This window comes from Equus caballus, chromosome 18 (assembly GCF_041296265.1).
Source record: "Equus caballus isolate H_3958 breed thoroughbred chromosome 18, TB-T2T, whole genome shotgun sequence".
NCBI lineage: Eukaryota > Metazoa > Chordata > Mammalia > Perissodactyla > Equidae > Equus > Equus caballus.
The window spans coordinates 32,603,435-32,630,238 of NC_091701.1; the positions used below are offsets into that span (position 1 = coordinate 32,603,435).

General features: G+C 41.2%; 1 protein-coding gene across 8 annotated transcripts in view; it reads left to right on the forward strand.

Moving 5' to 3' along the window:
• Positions 1-26,804, forward strand: part of LYPD6 (LY6/PLAUR domain containing 6) — a 127,436-nt gene that overhangs the window by 75,193 nt on the left and 25,439 nt on the right. For 7 of the 8 annotated variants that reach the window (XR_011428209.1, XR_002801541.2, XM_023622866.2 and 4 more), the window contains one exon: positions 20,999-21,174. Coding sequence is in view for 6 of the 8 variants with exons in the window: in XM_023622865.2 (XP_023478633.1) it covers positions 20,999-21,174 (176 nt within the window). In the remaining 2 variants the exon portion in view is untranslated. Of the gene's footprint in view, positions 1-14,456; positions 14,507-16,532; positions 16,690-20,998; positions 21,175-26,804 lie in introns of those variants that run through there. The other variant, XM_070240908.1, reaches the window with a different exon arrangement.

Here is a 26,804-nt window from a genome sequence, read left to right on the forward strand (position 1 = left end):
GTGGAGCGCGCGAACTTAACCACTCGGCCACGGGGCCAGCCCCCTCAGTAAATATTTGTGGAACAAGACAATGAATTAGTTGCCTCTGTGGTGAGGTGAATACAGTCTGTGGTGTCACGGAGTTATGAAATACCCATGAAGTGAGAGGACAAAATTTAGTTTCTTAAAAGAGAGAGTAGTGCAGCCTCTGAGAAGCATCATCGTGTGCTGAGCCTCGAGCATTCAACCCTGCTGGTGGGTCCATGGGGGTTATGGTCCGGGTCTCTGAGGTGTTGGAAAGTGGTGGACATAAGCTGGCAGGCGTGAACCACAGCAGCCAGTGGGTTTCCTTCGTGTGCCCTCCTGTTGGGTATTGTTTTAATTTTGAATCAGTTTATAACCTTTACCATGCAGCAATCTTACAGTAAAAATCTGGATTTCAGATCTTGCCTCACTAACCCTCACAGCAGCATTCTGCTGGAGCTGGGTAGTGGAGTTCGTTATAGATGGACACACTCTAGACTCTGTCACTGTCTAGTGGGAAAGAGACACTTTGTGGGATGCATGTCGTATGGGACAAATACATGGAACCTTACAACTCGGCGTAGGATGTGGAGGAATCTGCGCTCTGTAGTGAGGCAGATTTCCCTGAACTGTTCATGCAAAAACAGCAATAGTGAAAACAGGGCCAGGCCAAAGTCTGGTGTTTATACTGACTGCCAAACCTCAGTCCCTAGAGAGAGAGCAGAGAGGGAGGGCATTCTAGACGGAGGGAGTAGTGTGGATTTTCCTAGGCTTGGATGCAGAAGGAAGCATGCCCATTAATGTAGTGTCTGTGGAGCACACAGCAGGCAGGAGGTTGCTGGGAGGAAGGAGGAGATGAGCCTAGAGAGATGGTACAGGCTGATTACGAAGGACTGTGAAGCAGATGCTGAGACAGGATTAGATGTGCAAGAGACTTACTGAACACCTGTAAAGGAAACGGGGCTGGAGCTGGGGGAGGCTGGAGAGCTGTCAGATGCAGTACAGGCCTACAGTGAAGGAACAAAGGAAGGGAGAGAGAGAGGAAGGAAGGAATAATGGAAGGAAGGAAGGGAGGGAGGGAGAAAGGGAGGAAAGGATCGATCTTAGACTACAGTACAATTCCAAGAAATTTTAGCAAGGAAGATGCAGAGTCCTTGAGACAAAGTCCCCTATCAGAGGAGTCCCATGTCTTCCCAGAATGAGCCTGCTTTAGTGTCCCTGCCATGCTCAGTCATTGGCTAGGAGCAGCCTTTGGAAGTGTGGCCTCAGTGTGAACATGGTCATGGATTTTGGAGGACAGTGACTAGGGCCACAGGTTAATTGTGCTACCCACAGTCAGAAATCATGAGGCTTAGACATTCTCTTGGCTGCTACAGTCTGCCCTTTATGCCACACAGACTCCTTCTCCACACAAGTTCAAAGAGTAGCACCTACATGGTTCCTGTGGGCTGCTCTTCCTGAGAGGGAACTCAGACGACAAAGGTTAGTGGGACAAACTGTTCCGTCCTCGTTGCAGTGGATTTGGGGGCTGCAACTGGTACTCATCCTCTCCTTCCTACAATAGCCATTCTGAGTTCCTCACATCCTTGATTATCTCCTTGGTAGGTCTTGATGGTTTACCTAATGGTTTGACCCAAATCTGCTTTCCTGAGGGGTATGGAATCTTGGTACTCATGCCCTTCTCAGGCTAAGATTGCTGCATGTGTCTGTTCACAGTCACAGTGGTGTAAGGGAGTCCCAGGAAGCACCCATGTGGATCACTTATGTTTCATATGGGTTCCTCCTTGCCTTCATTGTGTAAAAGCAGTCCTGCCTCTTCTTCCTATTTAGGGCCAGTTATCCCTGCCTGTGTGGCATGTGTTGGTCCTTGGGCACGAACAGCCAACGTGCCCTGGTGGCATCTGAAACTTGTAGTTCAGCAGGACCCTTGCTGTGTCCCTTGGCAAGAGTGTGTCCCCTTGGAGACCAGGACCTCCAACAATACAGAGCTCAGAGTTGCATGGGTCTTTGGGAGGGACAGTAAGAGGGGCCACTCCTGCTTCCACCTCTTGGTTTTTGGACCCATGTGTTCTTCCTGTTTGGCACACAGCATCATATGGAGGACTCTGATCTAATGCATATGCTGCATCCCAAAGGATGGCACCCTGTCTTTTCAAAGCATTGCCTCTGGGTTGGTACTTCGGCTGCACCTTTGGAAGGCTATTCCAGCATTTGGTGAGGCCAGCTGCTTCTGAGTGATGCAGTCTGTGATACAACAGTGGATCCCATGGTCTTGGGCCCAGTGCTCTACATTGTTTCTGTGAAATGGGTCCTGATCAGATGCTGTGCTGTGCAGGATTCCTTGCCTGTGGATGAGACATTCCATAAGCCCCCAGATAACAGTGCTGGCTGAGGTTCTGTTGGGTATGAATGCCTACATGAATGAACAGGTCCAATAGAACCCACCTCATAATGGGCAATTCTGGATACATGACTTGTTATCACACGAGCAAGCATTTTGTCTTTAGCAGGGCTCGATAAAATGCAAGGGGCTGTTTCTTGAAAGGGTTACACTTCTCTACTGCAGATGGCATGGCCCTGATCCAGAATCCCAGGGTCCTATTTTCTGATTCTCCCACGAGGGCTTGCCATAACTCTATACTACCTTGTAGATACCGATAAAGAATTTAAACTATATCTTGCGAGCAGTGGGAAACACAGTTTCTAACTGTTGACCTATGTGATTAGATCTCTGTTTTTGAAAACTGTAAGACATAAAGGTTGGGAGGAAAAGAAACTGGAGGAAAAGAAACTAAAGGAAGGCAGACCAGCTTTGAAGTTATTGCAATAGTCCAAGCAAACATTAAGACCTGAACTGAAGTTCTGGCCATAGGCCTAATAAAGACAATGTATTCATGAAAAGTATTTAGGAAGTAGGATGAGTAAAACTGGGGGAAGTTGCACGTCAGGAGAAAAAAAATGTTCAGAACAATTCTGGGGTTTTGGGATGCGCTGAGTAACCAAAAATCTTTTCATGTGGTATATTTTTGTCGTTGCACTTTAGAGTAAAGAGTTTGCAAGGACTGTACCACTGAAAGAACCTTTAACTGTGCTGAGCCAAAATGTTAATAAGCTACATTTAATCAGCTGGATCTTGAACTGAACCCCAATATTAATTATCATTGAATCAGTTTTTTCTTCCAAAAATACTGAGCTGAGATAAATCAGAAATATAGTGAACCAGAATATCAAATGTTGTTTTCATCTGTTTTATTTACTCTATAACCCCAGCACCTAGAACAATACCCAGTATGTATTAGACACGATAAATATTTATTAGAATTAATTCTCCCAACTAAACCAATAATTAATTTGGAGTTTATGATGGTTTTCTTGTCTTTTTTTTTTTGCCACATTTAGAGCATGAATTGTTAGTGGGAGATGTTGAACTTGCAGTGTAAATGAAGACTGGAAAAGACATACCTGTTCGCAAGTCTCATGATAAGTAGAGATGGGTTGTATTAAGTCATGGAAAACTCATATATTTCCTCATTTTACCTGGACTTGATATTTTGTCTTCATCAAATCCTACAGGAGGAAAGGACCAAGAGAGATTCTTCTCTTTCCCTCTTGATTGCAAGCAGAGGAAAACAAAAGATCCTGGGAAATACTTACCTCATGACTTTATGACCCAGTTCCAGGGAAGGGAAACCTTCAGCATTCTTCCTAGTCTAACCAGTGCAAGCCAGGGTGCTTTCATTTCCTTTTTTCTGCATGTCTAGGAGTTTATTCTCAGAAAATAATGGGGAATAGACCATGTGATGTAGTAGCAAGGATGCTACACGCACATTGTTTAGAATCCAAAAATTTGGAACCCTCTGAAATTGGTAATAATGGAGAATTGATAGAGGGGAACATAGCCCTTCAGAATTACCCACATTTTGATCTTAAAAGATTTTGTAGTTAAAGCAAACTGAGTTATGTAGAGACCAATTCTCAACATATAATAGAAACACTTCTTTTCTCTAATTCTCTCAAGACTTGGACTGTTTTTCATATCTCCATCCACAATCTTCCCATTGACTTTAGTGACTTGAAAAGAAACCAGTAGATTCAGAGAAGGCTTAGGAAAAATGGCTGGTTGGCCAGGTGGGTCTTCCAGAGTCCCTGGTTTCCGTGTCTGCTTGTCTCTTCATCCTCCTCATTTGGGGTCCAGTGTTCACGTTTCCTTTACGCTTCTTAAAACTAAAATGACCACTTTCCCCTAAAGTGATACAGTCTTAGTATGTCCAGGATACTTGGAGCAAGCCAGCCTCCTCTCAAAGGCAATTCTTTTGTATGCTGTAACTTCTAAATTACTGATGGCTCTTTGAAGCAGGGCGTATGGAGCCAGACTGCCTGAATTCAAATGTCCACTCCCACATGTTCCACCCACGTGACCTTGGAGCAGTTGAGTTATCCTTTCTCTTCCTTAGTTTACTCCTCTATAAAACTGGGATTAAAAAAAAAAATCATAAGCTAATTGACAGAATCATATATGAGCTAACATTTTCAGGCATCAAGTAAAAAAGAAATAAAGGTGGGGGGAGAGTGGTTCTTTGTGGTACTCCTGAAAATATGATACCTAGGTCTACTTCACTTCGTTTTTATCCCCTTTCATCCAGCACTAATGATCTGGCCAAGAGTGCCTTCCATAGAAGCAGTTATACGATATTTTCTGATTTGATTTAATTAAAACTTATGTGTTGGTTTTTAGCTGGGTAATAATCATTCTGCTTCACCCTAACCTAATTGGTCCTGAGGTTACAACTTCAAATGACTCTCTTTCATTTATTTATGATTAATTTAGAACTGTTCTATCCAATACTGTAGACACTCTTCACATGTGACTATTTGGTTTAAATTACAATTAAATTCAGTTCCTCAGTCACACATTTCCATTGCTCAATAGCCATATGTGGCCAGTGGCTCCCAAATTGAACAGCACAATATAGAACATTTCCATCCTTGCAGAAAGTCCTATTGAACAGTGCTGACTTAGACCCTTGCTTTACATAGAATTTATGTAGCATTTATCATCACTACTTACTATATTCCTGTGCACACACAGGCTGGCTGGAAACCTCAGATCCTTATAAGCATGAAAACAGGAATTGGAGCAACCAGTCATCCTGTATCCAATCCCAGTCCTTTTAAGATCTTTGATCCAGTTCCTTTGCCTCTTGTACGATAATTCTCTACAATACATGCTTTTTTTCTTTTTTTTTGCCACCCATATGAAAAAGACCTGGCAGCATGCAGTGCAGCTGCATAAATTTATGGTTTTGATGTTGGAACTATGTTATCCTAACTTGGTGGAGTGAAATCAGGATAAATGTATTACTATTCTTCCTGTTTATTCCCAACTCCGATACTTGTGTTTATTTCCTTTCAGTTTATTCTCAGCCCTGCTTTCCTTCTATGAATAACGGCAGAACGAGTGACTAGAAAGTCAGAGAAGATGGAAAATTTGCCACCTCTGAAGAGATGGGGATCACTTCACAACCAAGGCTTAGCCTGACGATCATAGTCATTCGCAGTGGAAATCGCAGTGTGGGGTCCCAGTGAATTGAAGAAATCTCCGTGTGTCAGTGCACATGAGGAGACTGAACTGTGGGAGAGTTTTGTTACTCAAGTTCACTTGGCTCTTTGTAGCAGAGCAAGAGTTTAAGCTCAGGTCTGCAGTCTGCGAAAGCCATTCTCTTCCTGTCACTCCACACTGCCTCTGAAAATGTTGGCGTTGTTTCCTTTCTCAAAAACTCACCCATCTCTCTGGCTACCTTCAGAGTAATGGTTGTGAGCGTGTGTTTGTCCCAGGAGAGGCCTCAAGACATTTCCTCTTCTGTTGTCATAAAAGTTAAGTGTGCCAGGTCGGAAAGGTAGAGTGCGCTTCACCCTGGAGCATTTCAAGGGCTCCATGGGACAGTCACTTCATCAAGAGGATGAAAACCATTTTGGGGAAGTTATTACAAAGAAGCTGTCAGGTTGGAGCCAGAGCATCATAGAAACCAGGTGTGAAGCTGTGGTCATTTTATAGGTCACGGCCCGCCCACTTCCTTTCCTCAGTACTCTGAGGAGCTCAGGAAGGATGGATAGAGGAGATCTAGTGAAATAAATTACACTGATTGTGTGGGACTGCTTCATGGTCCCTTATCTGAGTGCTGTGGGGAATTTTTCAGTGCAGTTTGCTGGTGCCCGTGGATGAACAGAATGCATTTCACGGCTGTTTCCTTCCACCAGCAACTTGCAGAAGCATAATAAAGTTTCCCAAACTTTGCTGCAAATTAGAATCACCTGAAGGGCTTTTAAATCCCAATACCAAGGTCACACCCCATACCAGTGAAATCGCAGTGGGTGAGAGCCAGCATCAGTAGTTTGTAAGGATCTCTGGTGATTGTAATGTGCAGCAAATTTGGAAACCTTGGCCCATTTTTGACAACCCCCTTCGCTCTCTTACTTACCCTCTCTCCTTTTATCATCCTTTCCCCTGCTCTTCATCTCTCCAGGTTTTCACCTAAACTGTTGTTCCCCAAGGAGGGCCAGCCTGTCTTCCTGGGAAGTACCAGCAAAGCCATCTTTCTGCCCTGCCCATAACACAAACAAAAGAAATGGTCTTTGAGGCCCCTTCCCTCCAGCAGGAGACACTGTCCCCGTCTTGGTGTCTTTCTAGTGCTCACTGACTGCCCTGAACTCTCTTCTGGGTCTGGCTCTTCCTCCATGGGATGCTGTCTGCCTGCTAGGTCAGGGCTTCCCAAAGTGGGGTCTGCTGCTCCTGGGCAGCAGCAGATGAGTCCTCTGGCACCTGCCAGTTCTGTAGGACATTTAAAAATATGTGTCTTCATTTCTTGGTGCCCCAGTATTCTGATCTGTAAAATAAGGTAGTAATGATGCCTATTTCATAGTGTTGTGGAGATTAAAGTACTTAGAGAGGGCCTCACCCGTGTTGTGTTGAACCTATGAAATTGCTATTTTTGTAGGTCAAAATGATAGAATAGTGGCAATTTCATATGCTTCACCCCTTTCGTAAGTGCCCAATAAATATTAGTCATTTCTGTTATTTTCTATTTTATTTAATTAATGGACAGTCATGCATTGCTTCACAATGGGGATGTGTTCTTAGAAATGTGTCCTTGGGCGATTTCGTCATCGTGCGAACATCATCGAGTGAACACAAACCTAGATGGTCTAGCCTACTGCACACCTAGGCCAGATGGTGCTAACCTTAGGGGACCACTGTTGTATATGCCGTCTGTGGGTGACTGAAACATCATTATGCAGCACATGACTTGTTTAATTTGAATGTAATTTCATTGATATTTGGTAATTTTTTTTACTTTAAAGCTATTACACGAGCTTTAAGGAAATGAGCTTAATCCTAGTTTTCTGTATATGTGAGTAGCATTATAATTAGGATTAATTAGTTGATAGTGGGGGTATGAGAGGTCCTGTCTGAGACTTTTTTCTCTTTAAAGGAGAAAGCATTTTTCAAATTTGAGAAATCCTGCCCTGGGCCCTCCCCAGTCTGCCTCACTTAATCCATCTGCCCTGTGTTTGTATCCTCACTGCAGGATGGTGATCTTAGTTTGGGATCAGCTGGAAATTCTGACAAGCAACCTGGGCTTTTGCTTTCTCCTCACAGAACACGGCGCTCCGTAGGTGCCTTCCTGAAGACCTTCCATACCTCCTTCCCGGACCGGAGAGCAGATGGTTCCGAACCGGCGTCTTGACTCAAATGAGTAACCAGATGCCTTGCTAGGCCACTCAGGGCTGATTTTGAGAATTATATTAGCTGGCAGTTATGTGCTAGGTGATTTCCCCTATTTTACTGATGGGGAAACTGAGGCACAGAGAAGTTAAGAAACCTACCCAAGGTTAATCAGCTGTCAGTAGCAGTCAGAATGCTAACCTGGGCTAGCTCCAGAGCCAGTGCTCTTAGCAACTGAACCATACTGCTTTCCAGGCATTCTCTCTTTGTCCTCAGAACCATCCTAGGAGGGAGGTACAGGGTCTGGGGTCTCCCTGACTCTGGAGCCGACACTTAATGCCCTCTTTGCTCTGTTGCCTGGGGCCTGGTGAGCCCTGCTGGGTGTGGTCTTGTCACTGCCCTTAGAGTGGCCTCCTTTCCAGTCCCACTGCATTCACCTCTCTTTTAGGTGATAAGATGAAGTGGTTTCTCTGACCCTTCTTAACATAGTTAAAAACCACATGCTATCTAATGTTAGGGCCTTTCTCTTGACTGTAGTTGCCCTAAAGGCACCGTGGCATTCTCTGAGTGGTCCTGAGTGGTTTGCCCACAGGCAGTGCTGGAGGCGGGTCCAGGGGGATGGAGTTATTTGCTCGATTGGTTGTTTTTTCCAGCTTTAGTTCCGCTTCTCCAGCTTTGATAAGGCCTGCCTTTGTTAGTGTGCTGGCTTTCCCTCATTTGCTTTTTTTTTGCCTTTCCATGAGAGTAGAATGACAACATGTATTTTTATTTATTAACTTAACCCTTCTCAGAGAAAAAGCAAGAACATTATCACTAATAATAAGAATTGTTTTTGCTTTACTATGGCCAAGGGTGGCTGACCCAGGTTTTTAGAGAAGAGCTGTCCTTGAGGAAAAGAATACATGAATTACACTCCTCGAATTAGGAACCGGCCTTGGCAGGGGCCCATGCAATCAGCAACCCCGAAGCTTCCCTACCGTAACTTCATGATGAATGTGCCTCTGGCTGTGACACTTTGGAATTTTAAACATCTCTTGTTTTGTCTAATCCCTCTTATTTCCAGTGTCCTGGTACTGGTATACTTATTTAATTATTTGTATGAACCTAGACGTTTATCTTGATCTTTATATAATGTAATGGATCATCCCTGTCTCCATTTCTCCCTGTATTCCTTCTTCCAGATAAGCTGCCCTGGTTATAGGAAGGAATATGGACCCCTAGTGGGTTTCATTGATAATGCCTTGTGATCTCCCCGGAGGGCCTGTGGAGGGTTGGTGCAGTCATTGTGTCATGAAGCTCCTCTACCTGGCGTCTTATGAATATGTAGCCTTGGTTGTAAGGACAGCAGGGCAGCATCACACCATGATCGCTCTTGACTAACCAACTCAAAGATGCATCATCTCTCCCCCATAGACTAGGCAAGTCAGCATTGCCTCCCGTGTACTTAGCGGCCTTTTTGGTGGTTTTTAAGAATTGCATAAATGATTTTACTAGAGTTCGAGAATTTGGGTAAGCTGGAACTATTAACAATAACAGGTATAACAGATAATGTTATCTGTACCTGCCTCATGGAGGATGATGAATGAATGAATGAGCGAGTGAACGAATGAAACAGAAAGCAAGGACACTTGAGGAACAGAAATAGGAAAACTCAGTAATCAGGTGCTGGGGAGAGGCATCTCATGTGGCTTTTTCAGCATCAGCAGTCAGGAGTCAGTTTAGATACCTACATTTTCTTATCTACAAGAGGCTACTCAGTAATTTTTTCCCTAAGAAAGGAATTCATTTAGATGAGAAAACAAAAAGTTTCTGTTACCAAGGACAATCTTCTTTTATTAATAACTTTATTAATAACTTCTACATCTTTTTCTGCCTGAATGAATGCTATGTAAAATCTTATAATGTGTTTTGCTACAATAATAGACTTCTTTAATAACCGTTATTTATGGAGACTTATAAATGAAGATGGTGCATTACAAAGGAAGAATTCCTACCTCAGTGATGCAGAGTTAGGAGGTCATCTGATCTATTTCTTTGCCTTCAAAGCTAGGGTGAGGAAATCCTTCCTTCCTAAAATAATTGTGCTAATTTGTTAAATGTGCTTGAAAAGTGAAGTTATAGTTTAGACTGTGAGTTTTAGCAGACCTCAATACCCTTTCACAAAAATGCAACTGTGATGGTCTTTGAGCTATCAGAAGACATATTGTGTGTAGCTCGAGGTATTGGTTGATCAGAAATTTGGAAGAGAGTGCATGGGTAGATTTGTCTTTGAAAATATATTCTTTATGAAATGAGAAATGTCGGTTAAGATTTAGTAGTTAGGTACTAAGGAACCCAGTGATTTGAAAAAATACAGCCGTAGGGTTTTTACATAAGCTATTTTTTTGATATTGCCTATTTGATTCTCTTTTCATTTTTTCCACAAGAAGAGAGGGCACAGGCTGGCTATCCTACCCTGTAAGAAATTCAGAAAGGGCTCTTCACACCTATGAAACTAACAATTACAGTTTTCTTGAACTTGAATGAATATAAATGGCTATATGGAAACAGCCTTCAAGGCCTTTTGACAAAAACTTGGTTAGGATTCTTTAAACCATGGACAAAACCCTACTCCATGCAAGATAGGAAATAATATTTAATGTGGATTGGTTCTTCTCAGTCCTGGATGAGAATCAAGATTAGTTAAGTGATTGTTAGTAGTTAAAGGTAAGCCACAATGTTCATATTCTCCAGCCACTTCCTGACAGCCGCCAGTGCAGCTGGTTGCCTTTGAGGTGAAGACGAGAATTGTTTGAAGAGAAAGAGCAATGATTTGTAAGCTGCAGTGGGAAGGAGAAGAACTCTGGCCTTCTCCTGCCCCCAGGATCCATGGGGCTCAGGAGAAGGAGCTCCCTCCACTGTAGACAGTCCAAAGGGAGGTGGTGTTTTCATTGTGAGCTGGGCCACAGTCAACACACAAAGTGATGGAAGGAATATTTCATGAAGAAGTTAGAGATGTCAGGGTCATGTGTTTACATTTGGCTTCCAGAGAACGAAGTGAGGGGAGGCAGGAGGGGCAGAGAGCACTTAAGAACATGGCTGAGCATGGCAGTGGCCAAAGGGGACCGGAAAGGGTGATATGGAAGAATTAACAGGCCTCAAGGCCTCAAAAAGAATCTTCACATCAGGTCTCTAAAACCAAAACGAAGTGGACCAAAACACCATACAATGGTCCCTGCCCATAAAACTTGGTTCAATAGTGCAGAATATCTCCATGGATTCACCGCAGGCAGTGTCTGCTTTATAATTGATTAAAGCATAATTATTCCTAGCACTTCTTCCTTGTTTCTGAAGGTTTGGAAACACTCTGAATTTGCAGAGGAAAGATGAATGCACCACTCCGGATATGGAGAAGACTACCTCTGTACAGTTCCGAGATAACTCTTCTTTGATCAAGAGATAGAAGGCCTATACCTAATAATCTCAATGTCGGATTTGGAACTGCGTTATTTTGAACATAAGAGCAAATCTATTTACGATTTAACATACTTATAACTATCGTAATGTTTCTGAGTACCTTTTGTAATTCTATACTTTTGGAAGGTCTCTAGGATGAAAATTCCTGAAAAAAATATTAAATGAAAACATGGCATTCTTAAACATATAGGTCTTTAATAAAAGACACAAAAGCAAAAATTTCCCCAAACTGCCACTCCCTTCCAAGTAAATAAAAAATGGCAGCTGTAACTGAAATGTACCCGGTGTCCCATTCCTGTCTGGAGAGTTCTTTGACTCCATCCCCTCGCAGCTGTTTGCACTTCAAAATGCCTTCTCATCAATTCTCTTGAACCTTCAGATTGACAGAGGAAGCAAACAAGCATACAGCCAACAAGCAGAATAGAGTTTATACAACATCTTTTAGAAATGTGACTATACTGCTAGGCATACTCACCAGACATCATTTATCCTTCAGGAATTGAAGCATTTTTGATGCAATTGACCTTTAAATCAGATTGATGCAAGGTAGAAAGGCAGCTTTTCTCTATAACTCTCGCCTTGCCAAGGGGTTCAGAAAAAGAAATACGCATTTTTTTAAAAGCATTGATTTTTATGCAAATAGGTCCTCAATTCAGACTGGGAATATGTGAACATCTCTCTCTCCATAGGTTATGGAATGAAACCTCTGTGTCTACGACATCTGGAGAGGTAATCTCCAACTAGTTCTCTATTATTGACATTTTTAAAACCAACTCTAGCCTTTTAGTTGATAAAGAAGTATTAATGTAAAAGGCATATTTGTTACAAAGGAAAATTTGAGCAGGTGACTGGACCGTTTTTGGAAGACTCTTGCATTGGTCAAAGCTCTTGGTTGCAAGGGACAGAAAGCCAACTCAAAGTAGCTTGGGCAAAAGGGCTATTTATTAGATGGAGACTGAGGCTTCTAAGGGAAGAGAGAAAAATTGGCCAAAAAGACAAAAGTAGCACATTGCTGGGCCCTTCTCTCCATCTCTCATCTCTCTCTCTCTCAGCCAGCAAGCTTATTCTCTTCTTCCTCCTTCACATGGGAAGAACATGGCATACAAATTTCCTGAGTTTCACATCTTGGTGGCTTCTGTACCAGAGAGGACTGATTGCCACTTTCCAATTCTGACTTGAAAAATATCCAGAAAGAACTCTGATTTGCCTGGCTTGATCAGATATCCCAAAAACAGTGGCCTATAAAATGGACTATGTGAGAGCATGGCACTCCCTAATAGCAACATAGGATGTGTGGGAGTAGAAGATCCATTCCATAACGAGGGGCGAGCATGGGGCAGAAGTGATTCTAAATGCCCACTAGAACGACGTTTTCATTGTTTAAACCTTATCTTTTGATTTGAAAATTTTTAATGGAGTGATGTTCCATTTTTAGAGAGGAGAATCATGTCAGTAGGTAACTTCTCCACCTTCTGGCATTTGCAGAAATACTCATGTGAGCTACTGTTAGCTTCTTTTGCACTTTCAGGTTAATGAGGTTGTTTCAAACTCAGTGTTGTTTTTGTGGTGGATATCTGTGTGATTTTGCTAGCCCAACATCCAGTATTGCTTCACATGACAACACCTAGATTTTCCTTTGGGAAACCAATACCTCCCCTGTTCTCAAACCATGTGAGTTCCATGAAATTTACACTCTGTGTTTGTTCCAGTGACATGCTAGTGACTGGCCAGCCCTGGCCAATTGAAATGCCACATTCCCCTGAACATTATGGTCCAAGGATGGACTTCCCACCTTTTTAAGGACTTTTTCTGGAATGGTTGGGAAAGAGACTCCCTGGGAATTCTTCTCAAGCTGCTGGTGGCAAGTTTGGGGAGCCCTGAACGAGAAAGGCAAAGAGAGGGGACAAAGCAGCTTTGAGGGATGGAAATTCCGGATAACAGGGTTGAAAGTCCAGCCATGTCCAAACTTGAGTCAGGTGAGACAGTAAAATTCTATCCCCTCCTTTCCCCTCAGTTTTGTTTACAGCCTGTTTAATTTGGATTTCTGTACCTTGCAACCAGTGTGAAAAATGGAATTATCTTCATGAGCAGAACTATAATTCCTAGTTAGCTCTCCTGCTCCACTTCCTTATATTCCAGATAACTATAGTTACATAACAAATCCCCACAAAATGGAGTGGCATAAAGCAGTAACAGTCATTTTATTTATTTCTCGTGCTTTCTGTGGGTCAGGAATGCAGGAAGGGCTTGGCTAGGCAGTCCTTGCTTGAAGTCTCCATGCAGTTGCAGTCAGACAGTGGCCAGAGCTGGAATAGAGGGGAGGGGAGAGGGGGCTGGAGCAGCTGGGGTCTCAGCTGTGAAGCCTCCGTAGCTCTGTGTGGCTCACTTGGGCTTCCTCACAGCATGGCCCTCCGGGCACTCAGACTGCTTATATGGCTTCAGTGTGAGTGTTCCAGAACACCAGCTATAAGTTGAGTCACCTTCTATGACCCAGCTTTGAAAGTCACACAGTGTTATTTCCTCCACGCTCTGGTCAGCTAGTCAATTAGGTTCGCCCAAAATCAAGAGGAAAGAATGTAGACCCCACCTCTCAATGGAGACATGTCAACAAATTTGCAGACATGTTTTAAAACCACCATATATTATGAGCAATTCTCAAATTGTGAGAAAGGTAGTGTGGTCAGAATGATATATTTAAATAGACACTTGTGTGGACGTGCCTTCAGTTTATACTTTTGGGAGCTGAATTAACTTTTTCAGGTCATTAAGGCATCACCAAGCCTAGTCTATACATATTGAAAATTAAGTCAAGATTTGTCATGATCTTCCAGGCTCCAGAATTCCATTTTGCTCTCATACTAGGCATTTCAAATTTCACTACGAATAGCAGGGAAAAATATTTAGCTTTGCATTTGTTCTCTATTTCATAATTGCTTATATATTGATTTAAGACTGAGGTGTGGTCATTTAGTCCTTGGTACCTCAGTCAATGTAGCTTCCAGAATTACTTAATTGTCTTCTAGTGACCAGTGTAAGGAGTTGGGAGTATCTAATTTTATGGACTCTACATGAAATAGTAATTAGGATGTGGATTTGTAAAACCTCACCTGGGTTGTGGTCCTCTCACTTTGCCTCTCTGAGTAGTGTAGAAATCCTCCTTTATCCTATCTTGTACCCTGGAGTGAAAATAAGAATGCAGCTCTTTTCAAGTTTCTCCCAAGTGGAGAAAGTCTAATAGATCTGAAACTAATTTTTTTTTTCTGTTTCAGAATGTAGCAAGTAATCCATTGGAATAAAACCAGCAGTTGAGTAACTCATGCAGAGGTAATTTAGAGCACAAATTAAATCTGTCAGAGTGGTATTAGATTTGCAAAAGCTCATAAATAACAAATGAAAGGTCACAGAGCTGTGAAAATGAGAGTGTACTTCTTCATAAAGAGAGCCATAGTTGGGGACGGAATCCTCAGTGCATATGCAAATAGCAGCGCATAAAATGGAAACGCAACATCTTTTCTAAATGTCTAGACCAGTCCAAAGGCACAGTGGACTCCAAGGAAAAGTCCTAGAAAAGACCCTTCTTATTATTTAAGCATGTCCAGCATCGTATTTGTGGGGTTTAGGGATTAAAGCTCCATCAACTGCTGAGAACCTGTACAGAAAAGATACATCCCTGTAAAATGGAGCCTGTAATTCAGTAACAACTAGTTTAATTGTGAATGCATGTCACTTATCTTTCATTTTTCAGTTCCTAGAAATTACTAATAGGTGAGTGGTGCTTCATGATTTACTACAGGAATGTAAGCAGTCAGGATATTAATAAATAGTCCTGCCCATCCTGTTTTTCTCATGGAAAAGAGAGGTGGAAAATATAGCCCAGGCTACTGTGAAGTAGACAAGTTCTTTTACTTTGCATTGCATGCAGATCTTTTTATTTAGTCTTCTTTGGGCTTAACTTGTATAAGGGAACAAAATCTATACTTATAAAAAGCAATGTGTGGGCTTCATCAAAATTAAAAGCTTGTGTGTGTCAAAGGACACCATCAAGAAAGTGAAAAGTCAACAGAGAGAAAGGGAGAGATCATTTGCAAATCATCTATCTGCAAACAGACAAGAGTCCAGGATACAGAAAGAAGTCTTATAACTCAGGCACTGCCCACCAGACCATGCTGAGGCGGCGTCCCACATAGTACAACCAGAAGGACCACAACTACAATATACAACTATGTACTGGGGGGCTTCAGGGAGAAGAAGGAAAAAAAAAAAAAAAGATTGGCAACAGATGGCTCAGGTGCCAATCTTTGGGGAAAAAAAGTCAGGGCAGGCCTCTGGAATGTAAGGTCTGGAAGTGAATTCATTAAAAAAAAAAAAAAAATGAGCAACGGATTTGAATAGACATTACTCCAAAGAAGATAGACAAATAGCCAATAAGCACACGAAAAGATGTTCAGCATCATTAGTCACTTCAGAAATGCAAATCAAACTCACAGTGAGATACCACTCCACACTCACTAGGATGGCTATAATAAAAAAAATTTTAATGAAAATAAGCGTTGGTGACGATGTGGAGAAATTGGAACACTGATGTTTTGCTGATGGGAATGTAAAATGGTGCAGCCACAGTGGACAACTATTTGGCAGTTCCTCAAAAAGCTAAACCTAGAGTTACCAAAGGCCCAGCAATTCCACTCTTGGGTGTATACTCGAGAAAATGGAAAACTTAAGTCCTCCCAGAATTTGTACGTGAATGTTAATAGCAGCATTATTCACAATAGCTTAAAAGTGGGAACCACCCATAGGTTTATCAACTAACTGATGAATGAATAAACCAAGGTGGTATGTCCAAACAATGAAATCTTATTTGGCCATAAAAGGGAATGGTTTACTGATTCATGCTACAACATGGATGAACCTTGAAAACATTATACTGAGAGAAAGAAGCCGGACACAAAAGATCGTATGTTCTATGGTTCCATTTACACAAAATATTCCCAAAGGGCAAATCCGTCGAGACAGAAAGTAGATTAGTGTTTGCCAGGGAGTGGGGAGAGGAGGGAATTGGGATTGACTTAGTGGGTACAAGATTTCTTTTTGGGGTGAAGGAAGTGTCCTGGACTAGGTGATGGTTGCACAATGTTATGAATATACAAAAAAACCCACTGAATTGTATTATTTTAAAACGATAAATTTTATCTCAATAAAAATTTTTTTAAGTAATATAAAAATATCAGATCTTGAAAAAACAAAAAGCAATGTGATATTTACAAGGATTAATAACACATGCCCTAGAGACAAACCTTGAGTATTTTCTCAGGTTGCTGTGACGGGTCCCTTCTTTCTCTTTTTTGAACAGAGGTCCAGCCACACTGAGTTGCCCCTCCACTGTGTCTGCTGCAATGGAGGGGAGTGAGTTCTTTGTAGAGTGAACCTTGATCAATGGGAAACAAGAGACAGGAAGGCACCAGGCTTACAAGTTCTCCCTCCTTCCTTCTTCCATGGACTGCTCTAAGGTGCGGGTCTTCCTTGGAATCCTGTGTCTCGTTGTGGCTTCTTGTGAAGTGGTGAGCAGCGTAGTGACCTAGGATCACGTTGCTCTGTGTTTTCTAGCTTCATTCTACCTTTCTCTCCTTCTCCTCACCTTTACCCTCATTGTCTTGGGCTTGTTCCTCTCAAATGAAGTCTGAGTACCTTTAGTCTTTGCCCCAGATTCTGCTATGAAGAGCCTGGGCTATGACACTAAGGGAAGAGCTTGGTAAAAGAAGGCAAGAGACAACATTCTGTCCGATGTCGATTCTATTATTTTAGGAGAGACAGGGCATTTTTGAGCCTATACTCATTGGCCTTAGGAGAAAAGCTGACTTTTATTTGTGCATAAAAAGTAAAATTATTTGGGGCTGGCCCCGTGGCCGAGCGGTTAAGTTCGCGCGCTCCGCCGCAGGCGGCCCAGTGTTTCGTTGGTTCGAATCCTGGGCGCAGACATGACACTGCTCATCAAACCACGCTGAGGCAGCGTCCCACATGCCACAACTAGAAGGACCCACAACAAAGAATATACAACTATGTACCGGGGGGCTTTGGGGAGAAAAAGGAAAAAATAAAATCTTAAAAAAAAAAAAAAAGTAAAATTATTTTGTCAAACTCATTCTTCGAAGAGCATTATTTTTCAAAAAAACATTTTCCTTTTTATAAAAGTAATACACGCTCATCCAAAATTTTTGAGCAAGCAAATTAAGCAAAAAGAACATTAAAATTATCTTAAATCCCACGGCATTTTGGTGTCTATCCTTTCAGTCATTTTTCTAATTATATATAAGCCTAGAAATACATACTTGTTTTTTTCCTGAAGAAGAGAATAATTTCATGAGTAAAATGTGTTGGGATAATAAAGTTTCAACGACTTTAAGAATTTGGAAATTCTCCGTTAAATACATAAAATTCATGATTAAAAATTGTTGAACCCCCTAGATTTGAAAATTGCACTAAACAAGTCAGGTCTGAAGAATCAGGCTTGCCCTTTGCTGTGGTAAGTAGAGCTGATCTCCTTTAGTGAAGGAAATGGTTGCTTTCACTTAATCCATGATTCTTCACCGTAAGTAGCGTGTGTGAGCATGCGCACACAGACGGGTACTCGGAAGGGATGTGAGGTGAAGTGCTCGTGACCTCTGCTCTCCCAGCATCTTTTATGCAGGTAAAATCTACCTACAGCAGTGTGTAAGGATCATAGGGGTGGAACACAGGCCTGGTAGGGTAGCCTGCGGAGAGGGGAGAGTGTAAGAAGGGCAGCATCCATCTGTCTGCTTCATTGACGAGGGATAGCAGGATGTCACCTGGGCCTGCATGAGCCTCAGCAATATTAAAATGCTGGTGGCAGGAGGTCCCCTCCCCTTCCCTCCCACCGGCTTAGTCCCTGCGTGGCTGGTCAGGGGGCAGATGTTGGGGTGCAGGAGACGTATGGATCATGATTTGTCATACTTGCTAGTTTTGGGAATTTTCATATTTTTCTGATTTAAGGAAAGTGAGCCATATGTTGTACCAAAGTTAATTACACCATGTTTTACTTTCACTTAGGAAACTATATTGACTGATTTTGAACAATAATACAGTCAGGCACTGCATAACGATGTTTTGGTCCACAGCAGACTGCATGTATGGCAGTGGTCCATAAGATTAGTACCATATGGCCTAGGTGTGTAGTAGGCTAGATCATCTAGGTTTGTGTAAGTATGCTCTATGATGTTTGCACAACAACGAAATCACCTAATGACTCATTTCTCAGAATGTATCTCTGTTGTTAAGTGATGCATGACTAGTAAAAATACTGGGAAATATTACAAGGCGTTTACTGTGTGACAGACGCTATTTCACTGTTTTAGTGCTTTACATATGTCAACTCATTTAATTCTCATCATAAACTTTTGAGGTAGGTAGTATTATGATCCTCATTTTTCAGATTAAAAAACTGAGGCTCCAAGTGGTTAAGTAACTGTTTTAAGATTGCACAGCAAGAAAGTGTTGGAGCAAGGCTTCAAACCCAAGCATCTAGCCCTTCACCTCTGTATGTTACTTAAACATATTAAACACAGGCTGTGAAAATGGAGGCTGCGTAGCCATGCCGCAGAGGTTGTAGTAAGGTTAATTTCAGATGACATTAAGTAATACATAATGTTTAGTGCAAGTATTGTGCCAAGGGAGACTTTTAAATCAATAACCAGAAGGAATACTGTGGTTGAGAAATGCTTTAATGAAAATGTGCCACTTACACTGTTTGATATATGTGAAGCACTGGTGTTGACATCACGTTTCACATTTAAAAAAACTTAGGTTGGCAACTAGTTGATACTGAATGTTACATTATATCAAAATAAAACCAGATAGCTTTCCTCACCACCCCTCTCAAACTGAGCCCTCCCTCAGATTGTCAGGAGATGGGGATGTTGCTACAATGCTCTCAGGTTTCCACAGAGCCTCACCTGACCAGAATGGATGTCCAAGGAAGCACTATTGCATTCATTTAAGATGAGACAATGTTTGTCTCTGTCACTCAGCAAGGGAAAGATATCTTTGATATTTGTTTCTTTATTTTCTCATCATATTGTTCAACCAGATGCCCAGCACAGTGCCTGGCAGTCACAATTATTAAGTGAACAAGCAGCTTATTCTTTTCCTGAATGCAGATTTTGCTTGGAGGAACCAAACTGTAAACGGAAGATGGTGTTGTGAGCATGAAATTGGCAAGGTTGGCATCATCAAGCTGGTACAGGGCAATAAGAATTCTACTCTATTTCCTAACAGTTTGTCTAATTTTTTAAAAAATAATGAACACACCAATCCATCTGGAGCTAATGTTAGTGTATCGTGCATTGTTTGGTTTCAGTTAATCTTTTTCACAGTTTTTAATCAAGTTATCATAATATTATCCATTTAATATTTTTCTGTTTCATAATTTTGAAAAGTTGCTTGTATCTTGTAAATAGTTATGTCTATTTCTGAACTCCTTAGACTGTTCCATTTTCTGTATCCATTTTTACATTTTCTATCATTCTGTTTTGATTAATATTACTCTGTAGTATATTCTAATATCCAATTAGTCCATACTGATTTTCTCTCTTTATTTTGCTTTGTAATATATTTACTCTTGGCCTGTTGTTTTGACAAAATAATTTTAGAATTATTTATACTGTTTAAAAAAATCCCAGTAAATATTTGTATTAAAACTTATAAACAAAATGTCCAAATTATGTTTTTTCCTCCTGTTTAAAATGAAGTGAATGTCTAACTTGACCCCTTGCCTTGGCAATCGAATGATGATATTTGGAAAACAGCAGAACACAAGGAACAGACTATAGGAAAACAGTAAGAGGGCAAGCGAATAGCACGTAGAAATGAAGATAAAAGTCTACATCCTAAGTAAACTGGACAATTCAACCCAAGTAAAAAAGTTTACTGCCCTCGATTTTAATTGAAAAGGACAGAATTGGAATAACAGGTATAATGATGATTGCTTACTGCCACAGTGGTACCTTGATCTCATTTCATCACTTTTTGTGTATATACCTCAGAACGGTCTCTGGAAGAACACAGTATCACCTAGTGTTTAAAAAGGTGGACTCGATGGCCAGACGGCCTGAGTTTGAATCAACTCCCCTACTTATTTGCTAGACTTCAGTTTACTCAAAATGGGATATTGATAGTGCCTAGCTTGTATATATGTTTTTCACTCATAGGTTTGGTAGGAGGACAGAATGATACGTACAAAGGACTTCAATAGTACCCAGCCAATATGTTGTGTTAAGGAGATTTTGAGCTATAAAGGTACTTTTTGGTTTGGGAGAAGCCAATTTCCCTACATTTTGGATTTTTTTCCAAGTCTGAAAGCCTACCCTGTACAACTCTGGATGGGCAACATGGCCCCATAAGGCTGCACTTGTGTATCTGGCCTTCACCCTTATCAAGGGAATGCTTGTGAGCTGTGGTACCTGACTTATTTATGGTTGCATTCTGGCAGCCATCGCCTGGCTTCCTGGCAAAAATAGCTGGATTTCATTAAAATTCAATCTCTCTTGATACCATCTCTGCTGAATATTAGAGGGGACTGCTACCAGTGGAGCTTGAGCAACCTGATTAAGAATAGATTTGGGCTGGAATTTTCTAAGTGCTCTGAAATTACCCTTTATAAAGTTTCTCTCCATGTCTGCCCGCTTCCTCGTGCCCTCGGCTCCCTGTCCCTCCCCAACCCACTCCACCAACACGGGGTCTCAGCCAAGTCTCCCATAGCTTTCTCGAGTTGGACACTGAGATGAATCTTGCTTCATATTTCAGGTTCGAGTTCTCTCTCGTCGTCCTGAGTCCCCGCTTCTGGGCGCCCTGTATGAGTGACATGGAATCTGGCCCTGCCCTGGCCTGGCTCCTGCTCCTGAGCCTGCTGGCTGATTGTCTGAAAGCCACTCAATCCCGAGACTTCACAGTGAAAGACATTATCTACCTCCATCCTTCAAGTAAGACCATTCTCTTCGCTGCAGAAATGTCACTTTACTTTGAATAAGACATGAGTTGAAAAATGGCCAGGAGAAGGCAGCCTTCACTGTGGGGGAAGTCTCTGGTGATTTAATTGAGGGGTGCAGGCGCTACCAAAGATGCTGTGTATTTTACCCTCCCCTTTTTATAGGGTGTTTATTTTAAGGCAAATTATTAGGCTTTTTTTTCCTGTTCCCTACACAATTGCTCTGATTCTGACCACCCTTCCCTTTGACTTGTGCCAGCCAGTCAGTTATCAAAATGAACCACCATGTCCCAGAGGAAGGTGTAAAAGATCAGCCCTTTATAGGGAAGATAATAGCTGGTCTTCCTGTCACTGCATCTAATTCTCAGTTTCAACATAATTGCCTCCCACGACTTCCTATCCCCTATCCCTTTGGGTTTCCTGCATTTAAGAATTGTCTAGGGAGTGCCTAATAATGTAGATGCCCAAATCCCTTCTCTAGAGTGTCTGATTGCATATATCTGGAGCTGTCCCCATGTATTTTTGCTTTCGGTGAGAATTTCAGGGGCTTCTGCTGCTGATATTCAAAGGATCACATTTTGGAAAACACAGCAGTTTTACTGCCTCTTTAGGTTCCCATCTCTGTATTTATTTCGTCTCTTTTATTTTTATTTGAATCCTCTTCTGGATTGCCCCGTGGTGGTGAGAACTGGTAACCGTGTGTGTGCTGACCTTTAGCATTAGCCCCGACTGTGGTGCTGACTCTTCTGAAATGTTCTGTGCAGCAAACATTGTTTGAGTGTCTACTGTGTGTCAAGGATTGCGATAGATATGGAAATTATAAAGGCAAATAAAACATAGCCCTTGCTTTTGAGGATCTTACAGATTACAAAGCCAAGGCAGCCACTTGGACTCCTTCCATGCCACACTGTTAGAATATTTAACATCTACAAGTTCTGGTTCAGAGGAGAGGTGGTCCGAGGAATACACAGGGGCTTGGAGTCCACCCAACCTTGGGTCAGCAACTAGCTCAGCTGCTTCCTAGCCTTTTGACTTGAAATCGATTCCCTAACCTTATGAAGATTAAATAAAATAATGCATACAAAGCCCTTAGCACTGAGTGGGAGCCATAGTAAACGCTCAATAAATGTTAGTGGAATCTTTTTAAGTCATTGCGCACATTTCTAAGGTGGATGAAATCATACATACCCTGTAGCGTTATTTTGTGGACTAGAACTAATATCTGTAAAATACTAGGCACGTACATAATAGGTGATCGGGTGCTCGTTGTTTATTATGTTCCTGTTGTAATTGGCTTAGACAAACTGAGGGCGCTGAAAACCTGTCGCTTTAATTTTTTCACTCCAGATATACTTTTGACAGGCAGCAAAAGCTCCTTTAGACTTATTGCTGTCGTACGCATTCACCAGGATAGGCTGGTGCCTACTGGCTAATTGTGCGGAAAGATTATCTGGCTGCTTGTTTTTGCAGGCCTGTTTAGTTTGAGTAACATTCATGAAAACAAGGAGCTTTGATACTTGCTTGTTTCCCAGGATTGCATTGTTCTTTTCTCCAAACAACACTGCTTTTTTATCAGGTGTGGTGAACACAAACCTGGATTTCAGTCTCTTAGGTTTGGTTGCTGGAACTTCCGGCTTCTGTGGGATATTTTGCCCTCTTCAGTGACAGACTCAGTAGTCCCTGGGCGGCAAAACTGGCCCTGCCTGGCCTTCTCTGAGCCAGTGATTGAATACACAGAGTGGCAAGGAAATCAAGGGGATTGAATGGAAGTGAACAAGAACAAAACAAACACACATACGACTTCTGCCTCAGTGGTGTGGTGGGTCAGTGCCCGGGTTGAGTGGGCCCCCAGTTGTAAAGTCCGTTTCAGAATGGGATCTTTGAAGGATGAACTCTGTCAGGCTAGAGGGGCAATCACTTCTGCTCTTTAGAAGTTAGTGGAAAAGTTCTGTTCATGTAATCTATGTTAATTAAACAGAGCCATGGCTTGATTAAAAAGAACTCTCCACATGGAAAGAATTGATGGAGTTTTCTGACATGATCTTGAAATAGGGAGAAGGATAGAAGTCGTTCCTAAGCTAGATTGTACGTAGACAATTCACCAGGAGGTCTGGGCTAAGTTCTCTTTCAGAGTGTCCACTACTGGTCCTGAGGAGTCTAAGTTCTTGCTGGACTGAAGTTACTATCCATGGTTCCTACTTGACCAGAACTTTGTTTATTCTGCCCACTTTAAAGCAGAGTTAGCTTTACATTTCTCTGCCCTATTTCAAAAGTTTTTGCTGTTTGTTTGCTTGTTTTTACACTTTGACTCTTTAAGCAGTCATGGTCTTCTGCCCTTGAGCAGCACTCACTAGACCATGTTCAGATGGAGCGATCTTTCTACAAATAAGCAGCTTTCTGTAGAACACAGACTATAAAAAATACATGAAGGAAATGTGGAATTATTTTGATTTTGAATTGTTAATATAATTGCCTCACTTTGTAGATGGAGGCACAAACAGCTTTCTTGGGGTTGGCGAGTGAGCCAGATGTCTTTAATGTTAGATACAGCCCGGAACCTGCCCAAGGAGAGATGTGGTGAACCTGGAGACGTAAGAAGAAACGCAAGGTTTCTATGCCAGACAAACATAACCTCATTTCTCATGGGCCGCACACAGCCCTCGGAGATAATAAGTAGGGTGAGATTGGAACCCGGGTTGGGAAAGTTCAGCCTCCCATGACTAATCTTCTTTGCTCTCTGGTTCCCTGATCTTTGAAGTTTCTAAGCCTTTCAAAGAAATAAACTTGATGGCTTTCAAACTTGAGGCACTGTCCTCAATAACATGATTTTCTATCATTTGTATTCTTTTCTTTTTTCTTGTGAAAAATGGTGACTTTCTTCCTAGTCATGATTAAAGTACTATAGACTAATAAAAACCTTCAAAACAGGAGTTAGTATTACAAGAAATGAAGCTACTTATTTGATTGTTAGACATCACACAAGATAGCAGAATTCAACATCCCAAGCGGCTTCACGTTGTTCTTGGCCTCCATTTCTTTCCCTGTAATAGAAACCTGTCCTGAAGAATCTAACTTTTCTTTGGTTGAATATTCTGAGTTTTTCCTTAATCAAGTGGACCAAAGACTATATCGCTGCAGGGGGAGCTTGCTTGTGCCCAGACAGAGGGCCGAGGAAATTTTTTCACAATTCTATACTACGTCAATCTTAGGGAATGAGGGCATTTTCTAGAAAGGTACTAAGAAATGCGTTTCTGTCAGAAATATGTTCATGGTAATAAAGTTGTACTGACAATATTTTGTTGCCAAGTGGACTGAGAAGGAAGATCAATTTATTAGATTTCTAGAAATTTTATATTTGTATCCAGTTTCCAAAAGCAATGGAAATTAATTTGGCAAGAATGAAAAAAGTTTGGATGCATTACACATCAGCATACCTTTCAAAACAAGATTCTTTTCTCACCACAGTTTTGGTGACTGAAGGCCTTTGTCCAGGCAAAAGTTCCAAGCGATGGAAACAGAGAGGAAATCTTTTCCGATGCCTTACAAATGCATTACGGTCGGTTGAACTACGACTGACCATGAGAGTTAATGGACAGATTATGTTACAGGAAGTAACTGGCACTTTGGGATTTCTTTTTTTCTTTACAATCATCTTCTCTTGAGGGACCAAGGACTTATGCACTGAAATACAGAGTACTAACTCTGTGATCAAGAGCCAAATTAGATTCATTCACAGCTGGGGCCACAACGATTTGAAACTCTACTTGCTCTGTAGTGCTTTGAAGTAACAAAGAGCAAAATAGCACATCTCTTAGGAACCTCTTTCTGTTCTTTTTAAAAAAAACTTCTTTATCAGATGCAGTATCAATTAGCAAGTTACTGGAGATAGTTGTTCATCTGTAGACCGTATTGTTGGCTAAATATTTCCAGAGGTAAGAATTTAACCATTATTTGGTATTTTTCTATAATTACTGACTTAAAGCTGAGTCTGTTTACAGAGATTTGTCACCGAAAAGGGTTTGATTATTCACGCATCAGGGCTACCTGCCCAGATGTAAATACGAGTTCCCACAGGCAAATATTAAACGGTTGTCCAACATGCACACAGATATGAAGTTGTAGATTAAAACTCACCAAAAATGAGATTATTTAGTTAATTGCCAATGATACAAACTGATAAACACATCCAGGCATAAATGTTTTGAAACAAAGGATTATTTTGCTACCATAGTTTTTTAGCTCGTATATCTGTTTAAATTTTGAAATACTTTGAGTTAATTTCAGAGTTCAGGCCTACTTGTATAAGAAATGACAGTATTTGATGTAATATGCCACTAGTCTTGTAAAAGATAATTCTGAAGAGTCTATTAAATGATCCAAATTTGGGAACACTAGAACTTATTAATGCTAGGTTCTCCATAAGTTTATTCTTGGAATGGCTGGATCGTCAATCTTCATTCAAAGTTCTTAATTTATTTCTTTGATGGGACAGTTTCCAGGAATAACGAATCCAACATTCCAGCTGGAAGTTTTACTGGCTGCAGTGACAGAAAAAATTGGATGCTCCGGTGAATTAATCATGCAATCTGAAGTGGTACGGCTAGCTTGCAGTCATAAACCCTGGCGAATATGATCATTTTTTGAGAAATGCTGTTCTTTGACAAGTTTTTTACATCGTTTTTTCAAAACTCCTACTTTGATAATTCTACCAACTATTTTAAAGTTCTATCTTTTAAACGTATTTGTATATTAACTATTTTAAAATTGATTGTGAAGCTATTTTGTAATGTATCCTATCATGATAATTTCTTAAAAATTTCATATGGTTTTTCTCATAATGTTATTTATGAAAGCAATTAATTAAAATGTCCATGAGAATATTGAATGGCTTTAGAATAGAAGAACTTGTTTGTTTTGAATTCTTCAGGCATGTACTGACCTAAACTAGAATATTTTAACTCAAATGTAACCCATCTATCTGGGTGGTGGGATGGGGAGATATGAAAATTATTTGTGTGTAGTTTTACAAAATAGTTTACTTCTGTTTTATTATAATTCCATGGGAAGGAGAGCATGTTTAGCCCTGGTGAAATTTCCTCGTTGGTAAGAAGCAGTTGGATGGCTATGTCTCAGCTGCTTTCCATTCCTTATTTTCTAAAACGACCCGTGTACTCACCATCATTCTGTTTATGAATTTGAGTCATCAACTACTTGGAGGAACATAGAACTCTCAAATGGGCCCAGAAAAAGGTCCATTTAGCTGTCTTTTTTAGACAGTTTTTGACTTTTGCTCATGTTAGGATATTATCAGAGTCGGCTCTATGAAATATTTGAAGAAAGTGCACGGATGGGCAGCTGTTCGAGGCAAGGTGAAAATCAAAGTTATATCTGGCCCATAATTCTGGCCTTAAGCTGCTGCCTCCTCCTTCATTTATTTTTGATAACATACTTAATTGGTTCCATGTGGGCAAAGCAATTTACCCTGAGATGATTATTTCCGCCAGTGGGAAATGCAGGCTCAGCCATCTGTGAGGGCAAACACTTGGCTCCTGCAGATGAAGTGTCTGAGTGTTTGCAGCTTTCAAAGAAGCCAGGTAATTTTACAAATTAAAAAAAAAACCCAAA